The sequence below is a fragment of the Amblyomma mixtum genome, chromosome 4, assembly GCF_055824585.1.
Source record: "Amblyomma mixtum isolate Tamu chromosome 4, ASM5582458v1, whole genome shotgun sequence".
NCBI lineage: Eukaryota > Metazoa > Arthropoda > Arachnida > Ixodida > Ixodidae > Amblyomma > Amblyomma mixtum.
Genome location: NC_143015.1, coordinates 43,438,576 through 43,454,560, shown reverse-complemented (window position 1 = coordinate 43,454,560; position 15,985 = coordinate 43,438,576). Strand labels below are relative to the sequence as shown.

The window sequence follows — 15,985 nt, the reverse complement described above, 5'->3', positions numbered from 1 at the left end:
GATTGACCCATCTCACAGTGAATATTGTCAAGGCTCCTTCCACAACGATCGAAAGGGATGCACTTAATTTTAGCAGAGTAAACAAGGTACCTACCAGCCCTTGTAATTATGGTAATCAGTTGCATTTTTCTTTGGCGGCGAAACAGGAAAATGGCAACCGTCAAGCGCACCAATGCCTTGAGGAAAGCCGGTAGAGGCAAAGAACTCTTTCAGATGTGCTTCCAGTTCACTACGGCTGACCATTCGAAGCCACTCCGGTTCGAGTTGCTCAATCACAGTCCTGCAGAACTCTCTGAACAGCACATTCACTGTTGAACAGCCAACACCAAAAAGATGAGCAATTGTCCTGTCCTCTGCACTAGAACAAAGTTAATTAAAAGACTAGCGCATAAAACTAGGACAAAGACAGAGAAGGAGACAGGACGAGCGCTAAACATCAACTAAAGGTTTACTACACCAAACATGTACTTAAAACACTTCAGTGGCACATGCGCACACTGCGTTACAAAAAACTAATCAAGAAGTGGCAAACTGTTTCGCAGATACATGTTTTCTTTCCTGGTCAGGGCAAGTGACGTCGTGCTTACACACTTATCACCTTCCCTCATAATGTGATAAGCCTCACAAATCTCGCGACCTAACCTTGTGCCTCCCCTACCAAGCACACACGTGGCATCAAACGCCGGCACGCACCCGCACCGCTTACAATGCGTAGCCAAATGGCTGCCCCCCGCCAATGAATCCACCAGCGTGCGATGCTCTCGTAGCCGTTCATTTAGGCAGCGTCCAGACTGTCCCACGTAGCATCTACCGCATGAGAGGGGTATGCGGTATACAATGCCAGCAGTGCACGGAACGAACTTGCACACGTGTTTTATGGTGCATACCGGTTTCCTCTTCTTGCACCATAAAACACGTGTGCAAGTTCGTTCCGTGCACTGCTGGCATTGTATACCGCATACCCCTCTCATGCGGTAGATGCTACGTGGGACAGTCTGGACGCTGCCTAAATGAACGGCTACGAGAGCATCGCACGCTGGTGGATTCATTGGCGGGGGGCAGCCATTTGGCTACGCATTGTAAGCGGTGCGGGTGCGTGCCGGCGTTTGATGCCACGTGTGTGCTTGGTAGGGGAGGCACAAGGTTAGGTCGCGAGATTTGTGAGGCTTATCACATTATGAGGGAAGGTGATAAGTGTGTAAGCACGACGTCACTTGCCCTGACCAGGAAAGAAAACATGTATCTGCGAAACAGTTTGCCACTTCTTGATTAGTTTTTTGTAACGCAGTGTGCGCATGTGCCACTGAAGTGTTTTAAGTACATGTTTGGTGTAGTAAACCTTTAGTTGATGTTTAGCGCTCGTCCTGTCTCCTTCTCTGTCTTTGTCCTAGTTTTATGCGCTAGTCTTTTAATTAACTATGTCAAACCAACTAGCCCAGCTTTCCGCCTTGATCACTAGAACAAAGCCGATACAGGCCGATGGCCACACGTTTTTCTACGGAAAGTGGTTTTCTCATCGGTGTAGTCTGCTTTTCCAGGACGCTCTTGCACGACTCCACCAAATACTTGAACGTATTTGGCGATACACGAAAAGCTTGTTTGAAATGGCTTTCTCCAAGATGCGGAAGAGTGTCCTCGAACCAGTTCTCGTTCCTCGGAAATGCCCAACGTTCACGATGAACTCTTGGCTGCGCAGCTACCATAGCGGCAACGACGCAACTGTTTGCCGCAAGCCGTAGCTACAGGCGCCGGTTCAACCTTGACGGTGCCTCCCGTGTACACTGAAGTTTTCTCGCTTCATTATTGTGGTGTACTTTAAAGCACAAGTAGGCTGCCACCAAATCCTTCACCTTTCGCCCCTCGGCTTCGCGCTCCGCATTCGCTTCGTGGTCCGCCATTTCGGCCGCGCTGTTTACACTTGTCGGATTTGGGCCGCACTTGTCCTGTCTTGTGATGGCCGAAGGCTGCAAAATGGCTGGAGGTATTTATTTAAGGCAAAAAAACTTGTTTGAAAACGTTTACGCTCACATTACGTGCATATTAAACAATTATAAACACTTTTATACGCGTTAACTTGCTTTTCTTGATACTTCCGATCGTTATTGCTATCACTCCCGAATGCCATTAGTTTTTGCTGTGTAGCACCGACACAGAGCGAATGAGATTCGGTGCATCGAATGTCATTCAATTCTAATGACATATTTGCTAGTGTGACATGGGTATTAGACCGGCAGGGCAGAACGGTGGGTCTGAAAGTTAGTCCGCCAAATCCAAAGTAATACTCAACAGTCTCGCAAGAAAACGACAGCTTACAATTAGAATTGAGGCTCTGGAAGTGGTAAGGCAGTACGTTTACTTAGGGCAGGTAGTGACCGCGGATACGGATCACGAGAGAGAAATAAATATAAGAATGGGGTGGAGGGCATTTGGTCGCTTCTCTGAGTTCGTGAATACCCCGTAAGAGAAAACTAAAGAACGGATGTATCTTACCGGTACTAACCTACGGGGCCGGGGTGTGGAAGCTAACGACAAGGGTTCAGCTTAAGTTGGGGACAACAGAGCGAGCTATGAAAACGAAGTGCGTAACGTTAAGAGACTGAAAGAGGGCAGAATGGGTCAGGGAACAAACGCGGGCTAATGACAACCCAGTCGAAATCAAGAAAAAGAAGTGGACTTAACCAGGCCATGCACTGCGCAGGCAGGATTACCGATGGTCTTTACCGGTAACGGACTGTGTGCCAAGCGAAGGCAGGCGTAGCATGGTACGGCAGACAGTTAGATAGATGGGTCGAAGAGATCAATAAGTTTGCAGGAAAAGGTGTGCGCAGTTGGCACACGACTATTTAAATTGAAGATGCATCTGAGATGCCTTTCTTCTACAGTGGACGTAGGCTCATGATGATGATTATAAATTTTGCGCGATGCCGTGACACTCGTGTGTTGTTGGCTTCATTTATGATTTCTCCTCTTTTCTGTTCCTTTGGTTACTGTATCGTATGTGCGACGGGCAGCGTGCGCCAGGCCGGCTGAAACGGGCAACTGATAAGCGTTATGAACCGAAGCGCTGCGCTTGCCCCCTCGCCCTACTCTGGGTATAAATACGCGCTGCTCAATAAAGCTGGGCCCTTTTGCCCCCTGGCATTCGACGTGTCATAACTTCGATACATGGTGTCAGAAGTGGCCGACGTTGACGCCCACTTCGTGGAAAATCTGCACAGACTAAGGAAACAAGCGGCGGGATGGATTTCCTACGGCCACCGGATGCACTTCGCCTCAAAGGGGACATTGCAAAGAACTGGCAGTTGTTCAAGCAGAAGTTCGAGCTATTCCTGACGGCGACAGAACCCGCCGAAAAGCCGCGACCAGCAGCAACGAAAACTGCGCTACTGTTGACCACCGCAGGTGAAGAAGCCATTGAGGTATTTAACACTTTCACTTTCTCCGAAGGCGAAAGCAGCAATGACTACGCCACGGTAGTCAAGAAGTTTGACGTGTACTGCGAGGCGCAAAGCAATGAAGTGTACGAGCGCTACTTGTTCAGGAGGCGTGTACAAGAACCAGGTGAACCATTCGAGCACTTTTTGCGGGATTTGAAGACTCAAGTACGGCTCTGTAACTTTGAAGGGTTACTCGATTCAATGGTCAGGGACCAAATTGTTTTTGGCACAAATGACGAGAAAATACGTGAAAAGTTATTAAGAGATAACAAACTGACCCTACAGAAGGCAGAACAGATATGCAAGGCTGCCGAAGCAACAGCCGCACATCAAGAAATGTGGGAACAAGACCATAAGCAAGTAGACAAAGTTCAGAAGATGCGCTCTGCCCCTCGTCGGGAGCCGCAGTCCTACAACTGCCAAAGGTGCGCACGGACACACGCACCGCGGAGCTGTCCTGCCTTTGGGCGTACGTGTCACAACTGTCATGGAAAAAACCACTTTGCCGTCTGTTGTAAAGCAAAGCAACAAATCCGCGAGCTCACAGGAGCCGAGGAGGAATTCGACGTACTGGATGTGGCTTTGCGCAGCAAGGTCAGGGAGCGCGACTGGCTTGTTCAAGCAAACGTTGGCAACTGGTCGGTGAGCCTGAAAGTTGACACCGGTTCGCAAGCCAATATTCTACCCCTCAGTGTCTTCAACAAAATGCAGCCAAAGCCACCACTGCAGCCAAGTGGCGCGACTTTGCGGTCCTTCGGCGGAAGCAAAATTGAACATGTTGGCACAATTACATCGGAAGTGAAGCTAAACGGTCTCAAAGCTGTCCTGAAATTTTTCATCGTTCGGAAAGGACAAGCATTACTAGGACTCGAAGCGTGCGAACGCCTCCAGCTTCTCTCCCGGCAAGTGCACAGCGTATCGCAGAACGCCACAGAGGGAATAGTGGATGAATTCCGTCATCTGTTCATCGGTACAGGTTGCGTTCAGCGCCGCTACCATATGGTTCTCCGCGATGACGCCGTGCCGGTCGTACAACCAGCGCGAAGGGTGCCACTATCCCTTCGGGAGCCACTGCGTGAGGAGCTGCAGCGCATGGAACAGGGTGGAATTATTGCCAAGGTGACTGAGCCGACAGACTGGGTAAGCCCTCTTGTAATAGTACGTAAAAAGGATGGAAGTCTCCGGGTTTGCATGGACCCTAGGAAGATTAATGAATGTATAAAACGAGAGCACTACCAGATGCCGACGCGAGAAGACATAGAAGCTGAACTGGCCGGAGCAACGACTTTCACGCGCCTAGATGCAACATCTGGCTTCCACCAGGTACCATTAGACGAGGAAACTTCAAAAATATGCACCTTCGCAACACCTTTCGGGCGGTACCGTTTCCTGAGGCTACCCTTCGGAATTTCTTCAGCGCCAGAAGTTTTTCAAAAGATCCTAAATGAAATCTTCGAGGGTCTACCTGGCGTAAGGGTATATGTCGACGACACATTAGTCTGGGGCACATCAACGCACGAGCACGACAAACGACTGAGATCAGCGCTAGAAGCTGCAGAACGAGCTGGTTTGACTTTCAACGCGACTAAGTGCAAAATTGGCGTGAAACAGATAGAATTCCTTGGCGACGTAATCAGCAGTGAGGGTGTAAGGCCGAGTCCCTCCCTGATACAGTGCATGATGCAAATGCCGGAACCGAAGGACAAGCTGTCTGTGCAAAGGATGCTTGGGGTAGCAAACTACTTCGCCAAATTTTTACCGTCGCTGGCACACAGGACAGCCCTACTGCGAAGCTTACTAAAGCAAGGCACAATTTTTGAATGGACGGCAAACCACGCCAAGGAGTGGCACCAGCTCTGCGACATCATGACCAAACAACCACTGCTATCGCTTTTCGACCCTGCGAAGGAAACTAAAATATCGTGCGATGCATCACAGAACGGCTTAGGCGCTGCTTTGCTACAGTGTCAAGATAACGAGTGGAAGCCGGTCGCGTACGCGTCTAAAGCACTGACTGAAACACAACAGCGATATTCGCAAATAGAAAAAGAAGCGATGGCGATTGTGTATGGATGTGAACGATTCAATCATTTCACAAATGGACGGAAGGTTATCGTGGAAACCGACCACCGACCTTTGATTGCGATATCCCATAAAGCAATCGGTGACATGCCACCAAGGCTGCAGCGCTTCTTTCTGCGACTGCTTCGTTATGACATCAGAATTGTTTTTGTTCCAGGAAAACAACTCTTCCTGGCCGACATGCTGTCCCGGGGTTCATTCGACTGCGATAAGGCCGGCATCGACAGCGAAGACGCAGAAGTGCATGCCGTGAGTGTGGTTGCGTCTCGCTTAAGCCACAAAACTTTCATGCGACTGGCAGCCGAGACAAGCAATGATAAATACCTAAGCAGTGTACTCGGGAGTCTAGAAAAAGGCAAACAGGTCGAAGGCCAGCTGAAGCCATTTAGTGCCGAGCTGTCTCAAGTCCAGGGTATTTTGTTAAAGGGATGCAAGGTTGTTATTCCCACCAGTATGAAGCGTGAAATACTGGAAAAAATTCACCAAGGCCACTTGGGTGTTACTAAATGCAAGGCAAGAGCCCGGGAAGTGGTATTCTGGCCAGGAATGAGTCGCGACATTGAAGATTTTGCTCAGAAATGTGCAGTCTGCAGGAAATACTCGTACAGCCAGCCACATGAACCGCTGAAGATGCGCCCAGTGCCTGAGCAGCCGTGGCATCGAGTTGGCATTGACATTTTCTACTACGGCGGCAGGCCTTACCTCTGCGTTTACGACGCGCTGTCGAACTTTCCAGAGGTGGAACTTCTTCAAGATGCTTCTGCTGACACTGTCATTCAAGTAACTAGCGCCATCTTCGCGAGGTACGGCATACCTATGGAAGTGTGTTCAGACAATGGACCGCCATTTTCAAGCCACCAGTTTGCCACATTTCCAAAAAATTACGATTTTCACCACATTACTTCAAGCCCTAGGTATCCCCAGTCAAATGGTCTCGCAGAAAAGGGGGTGCAAGTGGTAAAACGAATATTAAAGAAGACCGCTGAAACCAATCAAGATTTCTGGCTCGGTTTGCTAGCATACAGGACAACTCCGCTGGAAGGAGCTGAGTCACCAGCAGAGATCCTTCAGGGCAGAAAGCTCCGAACAACGCTGCCAAGCATTCAAGATGGTCCTGGTCTACATGTTGTAAAGCATCGTCAGACAACGAACAAACGGCAAGCACTACCATCTCTGCACCAAGGGGACATCGTGCGTGTGAAGAAGTTATTCTGGGACAGAAAGGCAAGGGTCGTGCAGCGCTGTGCAGAACCCAGGTTCTACAATGTTGTCACAGAGGACGGAAGACTCCTGCGTCGCAACCGAAAGCATTTGATGCCTACGAAAGAAATCTTTCAGCGTGAACTTGATGACGACAGCGAGGACACCTTAACAAACAGCGCATCGCAGCAGCGGCAGCAGCTGCAGCAGCCGCACCACCACCACCACCAACAGCAACCGCCGCAGCAACCAGTGACGTCGGATGGTGATGCAGTGTCAAGCGCCCCGGTGTTAAGACGATCGCAGAGACAACGGGTGCCCCCGCGTCGTTTGGCATACGGCGGGAACTTTGAACAAGTGTCTTGAACTATTCCTTGTGCAGTGAGCTGATCCTGTGCTTACAAACTTCCCTTAGTTCGTTGTTCTTTGTTATAGAAGAAGAAAGATGTATCGTATGTGCGACGGGCAGCGTGCGCCAGGCCGGCTGAAACGGGCAACTGATAAGCGTTATGAACCGAAGCGCTGCGCTTGCCCCCTCGCCCTACTCTGGGTATAAATACGCGCTGCTCAATAAAGCTGGGCCCTTTTGCCCCCTGGCATTCGACGTGTCATGACTTCGATACAGTTACTTAAGAACGCATCCTTGTGACACTTCTTTAATGATACTTAAAGATACGCTGGAGAGGAATCTAAACTCTTCTTTTTACCGCGGGAACTCGATCTACACATTCCGAGCGTTCTTAGAAACTTCAAAGTATTGCCCTGAGCGGCTGATTTCTATAATTTAAGTTGTATTAACGTCCGACTGCTGCCTTTATACAGGGTGTGTTCTGAAAGTTGTAGGACTGGATTTTTTTCTGGGCGAACGGGCGGACGAGAGGTGATCTGCGCGTGCAGGATCGTTGAAGGGGGATATTGGGAATGCTGGGGAAAAGCGGCAGTCGGCTCTCGGCCGTTGAAGAGAGGAGGTCGCTTGTACTGTGAACCCCTGTCGAAACGTCTCGTCACGCAGAATCATCGAGCGTTTTGCTGGATCAGAGATACGCGATCAAATTTTGAGTAAATCTTGGTAAAACGGGCAAAGAGATTCACAACATGATTAAGGAGGCCTACGGTGACGTTTCTATGGGTAGATCAGGTGTTTTTTGAGTGGCACAAGCTCTTCCGAGAAGGTAAGGAAAGAGTGGAGGAAGACGACCGCTCCAGACGCCCTTCGACCAGCAAGGACCAATGAAAATGTGTAGCGAGTGAAACACTTACTTAAAAATAATCGTAGAATGAGTATCAGAATGATTGTTGATGACTTGAGCATTCCTCAAACCCAAGTTTTTGAGTTCGTGATAGAAAACTTATCCATGAGGAAAGCGTGCGCGAAGTTAGTGCCGGGAGTGTTGTCACAGAAGGAAAAGGCCAACCGGTAGGATCCTCTTCATCATGTGAATGAGGACCGCTGTTTTTTGCCCAGCACAAGGCGGCAACGCTGCCTCAGCCCCCCTACAATCTCGACTTGGCCCCGCCAGACTTTTTCTATTCCCGAGAATAAAATCGACGCTCAAGGGGAAACATCACGGATCGGTAGAGGGGGTTCAACAGGCCGTGACGAGGGAGCTAAACAGCATTCCGGTCCAGGCGTTCCTGGAGGCGTACGAAAACTGTAAAACTCATTGGCAGCAGCATGTAGGTACGGAAGGGTGCTACCTTGAAAAATTGTAATCGTTTGTACAGTTCTCTTGAATAAATTTTGTTTAAAAAAAATGAGTCCTACTACTTTCAGAACAGACCATGTATATTGATTCCCCGCAGACGTTGGGAGGGGTCTACCAAAGCTTCGAGTACCATTCAGACAGACGCGTGGGGACTGTCCTTTCGCTTTTATTTTGTTTTTCCGCTTGCCGTGAATAAATAAATTCAGTCAGAGACTACATAGCTGCAAATTAGGCCCACGGAAATAAAAATACACATGGACTCTTTGATTTCGCCGATAGGTAGGCATCACTCCGCCGGTGGAAGAGCGGCAAGCGGCCACGGGTCTGTTTGAAAGCTTGCTCGACCCCCCCCCCCCCAACAGTGTGCGGGGAATTAAAAATAAGAAGCGGGAGCCAGCAGGTTTCATCGGATTTAAATTGCGGAAATCGGCTGTGCAGAGCAACAATTCTCATCATCTAAGAGCGCTCGGGACATGTAGATTGAGTTCCAGCGGCAAAAATACCAGTTCAGATTCCTCTTTACTGCACCTTTAAGCATCGTCTCAAGTTGTCTTTCTGATCTCTTCTCTGGATGGATAAATGGCTTGCCCGTGACAGCGTCGGTTCCATGCTGGTACTGCAGGGATATATCTTATTGCACAGGGTAGGGGAAGAAGGCGGTGAACAAATTAGGAAATCTCTAAGCTTGCCCATGTTTAGGATTATGATGCCAACATGTTTTCCAGGAAGCGTTACACTCCAACTAGGCCGTTGTGGGACACACGTGTTTGAATAATCAGATGAAGGCAGGACATCATGGCAATTGCGGACGCGTTACTGTAAAACATGCATGCTGCATGATTTATTTCAAGATGCTGTACAGAGAGAGGGAGAAAGGAATTTCAATGAGGAAAGGTGGGGAGGTCGGCCGGTGGTAATATGGCCCTGGCCTGCTACTCCACACTGGGGAAACGGAAGGGGAGAAAAGGGAAAATGCGAATGAATGTTCATGATGACATTAAACAATGAGTTTCATGGGTGATGTGTACACACACGCATACTCGTTGGCATGCGCATCGCGGTGACTTGACGACCGTGAAATTCATGTCTTGGAACACACACACCGACGCATGTCATTCACGCATACTGCAGTAGGGGCTGCATGAAAACATATATGTGCATTCTCACGCATGTCAAACCATAAACAGACTAAACTGTGAAAACCGTGAAAACCGTGTAGGTAGTGCACAGACGGGTGTCCAGGCCTGTTTCACATAAAAACTTGACCACTGCCTTCGTCACAACCCACCACTCAGCACGTTTCACCCTGGCGCTGTACATTCCTTATGTCACCAGCCTGGGCGAGATCAGTGGTAAACTTGTTTAGTGATTTAGCTGCGCCAACGGCCTTATATTCATCCTGCGGTGCTTTTTGTACAGGTCAGTTCCATCCGGACGGGGCTGCCATAATGCCCAAGCGGAAGCGCCCAGATGAAAGCGCTGCCGTCAAAACTGACCAAGAGAAGGTTGTGGCGCCCAAAAAGGTTCCGGAGTCCGAAGAGGTTCACGTTCCCGCGGAGGTGCAAGTTCCCGAGGGGGCTGATGTTCCCAAACACGAAGTACCCGAAGTTGAGCAGGTGCCCGCCGACGGCGAGGCGCCTGCCGAAATCGAGGCATCCCCAGGCGTTGAGGAACCCACAGGCGCCGACGAACGCGAAAACGAAGAAGCGCCCGAAAGCTTTGAGGTACCCGAAGACTTTCACGTGACAAAGGACCCGTCACTGCCATTGGAACAGATGGACGGAGAGTGCAGCCGGTACGCCGGTCTAAAAGTCAACCATCGTCGACCATGCACGAGCAGGGAAGGCCATCTGTGCCACATCGTAACCAACATGAAAGCTTGGAACAGCTTCTTCTGGGCCGTCGGGCTGGAACTGCAAGAGGACGCAGCCTCGAAGGTCATCCTCGTTCAGGCGAGTGACGGCGCATGCACGAGAAGCCTCAAGATAACGAAAGACAGGCGCCAAGCCGCGACACTTCTGTACCACCTGCTGACTAAGCACCGGTGCGTTGTGCAAGTCACCATCAACGGCGATATCCTCACCGGCCATGAAAAAATTATCTGTTCCGCAGTTCGCGACGCGCTGGGGCTGAAGAGGCTTTCGTTGGACTTGAGGTCTCCAGGAGTCATCTCCGGCATCCTTGCAGCGACTGTAATTTCGCTGACACGGTTGAAATCGCTCGACCTGTCCGTGAACTTGCACGGGCACTTGATTGCCGATCTTGCGGCTCTTCTCGCGGAAACAGCTTCCTTGGAGACGCTTATAGCTTTGGAGGTCCGTGTGTGCCCTGAGGACGCCAGCACCTTCCTAGCAGGGCTGTTCCGGAACAGGAGTATCCGAGACCTGTCTCTCTCGTCAAGGATTCTCAACAGTTGCAGTGCACCCTACGGCATAGGCAACCCGCATGTCGCTCTCGGAAAGTACCTGAGGCAGAATACGTCCCTGAGATCGCTGTTTATTAAAGATACTAATTTTGGTCCGGACATGGACGTCTTGACTATCTGCGATGCCCTGGCTACTCACAAGGTGCTGGTTAGACTTAAGCTAGAGGTGAGCACACTCAGGTTGGAGTACGCCACTGCAATAAAACAGCTTCTGTACACCAACAAGACGCTCAGGTACTTCAGCTTCAGGTGCAGCTACACTGACGACGGAGTAGTTGAAGGATTCCATCGGCATGAATGCAGAAGGTGCCTGATTCTGCACAACGATGACTATGTAAAGCCCTGGATCTCCGCTCTGCTAGAGAATGACACCTCCATCACAGAGCTGACATTCTCAATGTGCGGCTTTAGACTCTTAGAATGCCAGCAATTTTGTCGAGCGGTGACCGCGAACAAGTCGCTGAAAAAGATTATCCTCGAAGATCTCGGTCGCCATAGGTGGGAAATCTGCAAGACGCTCTCTGAATGTGGTCTGCAAGACAGAGTCGTCGTCAATGGCCACTGCTTGGTGCACTACCCAGACAGAGGCTGGCCCTCGTACACAGTGCCCCTCGTCCGGCTCCAGACCGCTGTCGACAGTGCGACCGTGTCTAGTAACATCACGCACGTCACGCTATGGGCGTACTCGATTTTGGGCTTTAACGGTGTGACAGACCCAGCCTCAACGCCCATCGTTCAGATGATCCAGAGCGCGACTAGCATCACACATCTGACGCTGAATCTGGAATTGCACGGCTGTAACCAGCGCTGGAATGTGTGCGGACCCGCTATATGCGAAGCCGTGGGCCGAAATACGAGCATCAGAAACATGACTGTCATCTTCTCGAGCCAGAATTCCTGTGACATGGCACCGCTGGCGAGCCTACTGCTCCGAAGTCGAGCCCTGCGTAGTTTCACATTACACGCTCCCAGTCTCAGAGCTTTCACCGCGTTCATCGCAGAGCTCTCAAAGCCGGAGCTTGCGGATAACTACGCTCTGCAGAGTCTACGCTCTCTTCATAGTGGCCGTGATGGGATTAGAGAGCGCCTGGACATCCAAGAGATTCTACACAGGAACCGAGCCTTGGCAAAGCGCGCTGCTCGCTTCGTCACCGGCACCCGTGTGAAGTACACCGCGGAGGCCTTCGAGAGGGTCTCCGCCTCTCCAACCTTGGTAGACGAGATTCAGGCAACGTCGTTTGTCGACGAAGCTCAAGCACAGCAACTGATTGCTCGGTGCGTGCTCGGATTGCAGGACTTCGAAGAGTTCATGCGCCTCGCAGGCGTAGTGCGTGACGGCATAGTGTGCAGCGCCAGAGATGACGAAAAAACGCAACTGGACGACTTGCCCGAACTTTGTCTACGTCGCATCAGGCATTTCTTGCACTTGAGCGACGTGCTTGTTTACCCGGAGTGAACTATGCCGCACTGAATGTTGTTCACATGTTCCTGTAAAAATGTGTCCTAAGTCTGTGTGTCCTAAATGTGTCCTAAGCTGTTTCAGTTCATTTAGCCATATAGGCATGCATTCTGTCTTGGTATCCCAGCGTCAGCCGTAAGGCCTTAATTACTGAGCGAATTGAATTCGCGTAACTTAAGTGATTTAATTTGTTTTCATAATTTAAATTCAATTCATTGTTCATTGCCTGCCCTGGTTGGTAGGTATAAAATTGGAGAGTATGAAATTTCCCTGTCCCTGTTAGGGGAGATTTCAGTTCAGAAGGGAAGATTGATAGTGATGGTTCAACAGCGCACTGAGACAGTGTGGAACACGGCGGAGGGCCAGGTCAGATTTCTCCGATTCGCATCGGCACGCCGAGCCTTCCTCTTACGGCTGACGATATTGAATCAACGGCCCAATGCAGTAAGAAATGGCTGAACCAAAGCTGTAACAGCTTTCATTGATTAATGCGCTTTGCCGTTAGGCTGAGTTGTACAAATTTTTGCAGGACCATATCCTAGAAAGGAACCGGCGACATGCCTGCTGGGATAATGATCATTTTAATTTTAACACCCATGGGTATTAAAAAATTCCAACAAACATGCGCGTTACCCACAGTGTTTTTAAAGGTTATTCATTTATTTTATTTAGAAAGTTGGGAGACAACTATTCTCTCACTCTGTGCCTGCCTACAGTGGCATAGCCTGCGTGTGTGAACAGCGCTCACGTAGTTCCAATAATCTTTTTTTTTAAATGTTGGAAGTCGAATTTTGAGCCCTCTGAAAACTAACGGGCAATTAGAAGTCTCTGAAAGGCATACTTTGGACAAATAAATGTTGGCTTGTATTTAAGGGGTGTGACGTTCTTATCACAAATAGACCACTGACACCACAGACCAAAAAAAAGAGCATGGTAAAAGAGGCCAACCTTCAGCAAACCTACTGTCACAGTATAAAAATGCTAGCATGTGCCACGTATTTTTGCCAGAGGAATGTAAACAGGTATAAGCTTCCCTTGAATGAGTCATGCTGCCCGTCTGCAACGCCTTAGAAGGACTTCAAAAGAATGCCTAAGGGGGACGATCGGATATAAAAGAAATGCCTCTGTGTACTCCTGCCTCGATTCCTGAAAACCCTTCGCTCCTTTTTTTTTTTTTTACAGGTGCGCGTTCTACTGCGTTCTTTAGAGTGACAGCTATACTTGCTTCTCTGCGGCCCACTGCGAGTTTTATACCCCTGTCACACGGGCGTTTCGAAGGCCCTCGAACCGATAGTCTATCGACTCAAAGGCGATTGAGCGCTGCTACACGGGCAGTTTGAACGGCCATCGAGTCAATAGTCTATCGAGTCAACAGAGCAACGCGGAACTCTATCGAGATGTGGAGGCCTTCGAGTGTTGCCCAGTGTTGCTAGCATTGCTTCGAACGACAAACATGGCGGCACCCTTCAAAGCGGGACGCCTCGCGTCGGACTGAATTCTCGTTGTTGCTGCCTTTTTCAGTCTGTTCACTGCTCATAAATGGGGCACCGGTATTTCGCTTCGTCTCGCCTTGCCTATAAGAATACGTATAAGTGACAAATTTGCTTTATTTTTTTATTTAGAGACGATTTTGCCGCTGCTAGGCTTGAGATGAGAGTCGGTTTGTTGACAGTCATCGTTCCCGTCCTGACAAACAGATGGTGGCACTATAGGGGCTGAGTTTATTTTTGCATCTGTGCTAGCATACGCTCAATTAAAAGTGGGAATGTGCCTGCGTTTAGCGTACGTAAGCATGTATACGCTTGTTGTACGTAAACAGCGTAAATTTATGCTCTTTTCTCACAGTGTATGTGTACGCCGTGAGCGGCGGCGTGGTGTAGAAAAGCGAGAAACAGCAGCGGCGCGCCGGTTCCATCTCTTCCGGGCATCAACAGATGAGAACAAGTCCTAGTTTTCGTGGCGAGCGAATCGAAGTGCGAACGCGGCTTATGACTCCAAAAAAAGTGTATTTCAATATTCGATTAGATTTTATAAAAATATTTATGCTATTTGCGCAAAAACGAACATAGCGATTGGGGCGCCACACGAGCTTGGCGTAAGACCCTAGAATCATTTCATTGGCTATTGAGATTTGCCGTGTAGCAGCACCTCAATTCCTTCGAGTTCGATGGCGATCGAAAACCTCGAAGGCCCTCGACTCGGTGACCATTGAAACTGGCCATGTGACAGGGGTATAGACCTTATGCGAAATGCACTGCCATCTAGCGGTCGCCGCGCGCGATCCGCCATGTTGCGCCTGATTCACAGCACGTACTGGTACACGCTCGTCGCGCGCGCTTTAGTTTCACCGTCCTCAGTATGCCCACATATTGCTTAGTGCCTTGCTGTACGCAGAAGGGTCACAAAGACGCCCAGGGAAAAAAAAGGCAAGAGGGCTTGATTTTAGCGCATTTCTATTTTTGAACTGCGATCCCCGACATCGGCGGCACAACTGTTGCAGTACCGTCGCTACATGTCGAGACGTCGCGAAACACATTTCGTTATCGCCATGTGGCAAATGAAATTAGAAATAAGCTTTGTAGGCACGAAGAAAATATCACACAAAAGTAGTTTTTCTCCTGCGATTGCCCTGAAGTGCAGCGATTATCGACCTCGCAATAGAGTAATCGTGATCAGCTGTTCAGTGGTACGGGTCGCGCTTTGTGAGAACCGTCGCTCCTAGCGTTATCCGCCGCAGCGATTTCACGCGTTAGTTTTTAGTGCGAATATTTGTTTCGACGGAAACACCAGCAAGGGTCAAGTGCCCGTGGCACGGAACGTTTGTGCACTGCTAGTCAGTCAATCGTTTCAGTTAGACCAGGGAAAGGTGCCTATTTCGTGGAGCGACGGCTTGATTGCATGTAGCGATTTCACTTAACCGACCGGTTTCCACGAAACCTTGTTTTGTGTAAAAAAAAAAAAGGACCGTAAGGGAAGCCGCTCAAGCGGTACCATAGTTCCAACTAGTGGCGGGAATGCATAATGCATGTAGAATCCTCCAAAAATCTCAGTGCACAACGGCTTGCTCGTCGTGGTAAAGACATAGACACTGCTGCATTCACGGGCTACGTGTTTTTAACGGCGATAGTCCAAGAATGGTAAACAGTTGTGTAGTGGGGTCGTGCGAGGACCTAGGGGTCTATATGCCCGGTAATAAAAATAACGTGTTTTCTTTCTCTGGCTGGGGCACTAGGGCAAACTAGGGGCTCTGGGCGCTAGAGCACTAGGGCAAACAAACAAATTGTATGAACTTTTCAAGGAAAATGAAAAGCGTCGCATGTTGACAGGCCACTTTTTGCGACACTGCCAACATGAGCGTGAAGTTTACTATCGTTCGCTTTCGGTGTCGACGCAACACACAGAAAACGCTACCACAACAGCAGCAATTCAAGCGGCATGCCCGTTCGCAAAAAGTATCCAATCAAATAAAAACTGACTCAAACTAGACTGAAATGCGCACATTTTTAGCCGTAAACGAAAATTACACTTGCTTGGTACATTTCTTGGTGTTCAGCGCCGGCAAACTGACATAGGACTCCGTGAAAAACTTCCATCTCCGTAACCGGTGGCGTTCGGAAAGTGTTTTGGACGCGTAGTAAGTGTCTGCGAAGTCGCTTGGAAACTTGGGCAGCAGAAA

At 49.5% G+C, this 15,985-nt stretch overlaps 1 protein-coding gene across 1 annotated transcript in view; it reads left to right on the top strand.

The window, feature by feature from the left end:
* The window catches only part of LOC149346336 (uncharacterized), a 36,188-nt gene extending 23,105 nt beyond the window's left edge, over window positions 1-13,083 (top strand). The window contains exon 2 of the mRNA XM_089585383.1: window positions 9,845-13,083. Within this exon, the coding sequence (XP_089441509.1) occupies window positions 9,874-12,306 (2,433 nt within the window). The 5' untranslated portion in view covers window positions 9,845-9,873 and the 3' untranslated portion in view covers window positions 12,307-13,083. The remainder of the gene's footprint in view (window positions 1-9,844) is intronic.
* Window positions 13,084-15,985: the final 2,902 nt, after the last annotated feature.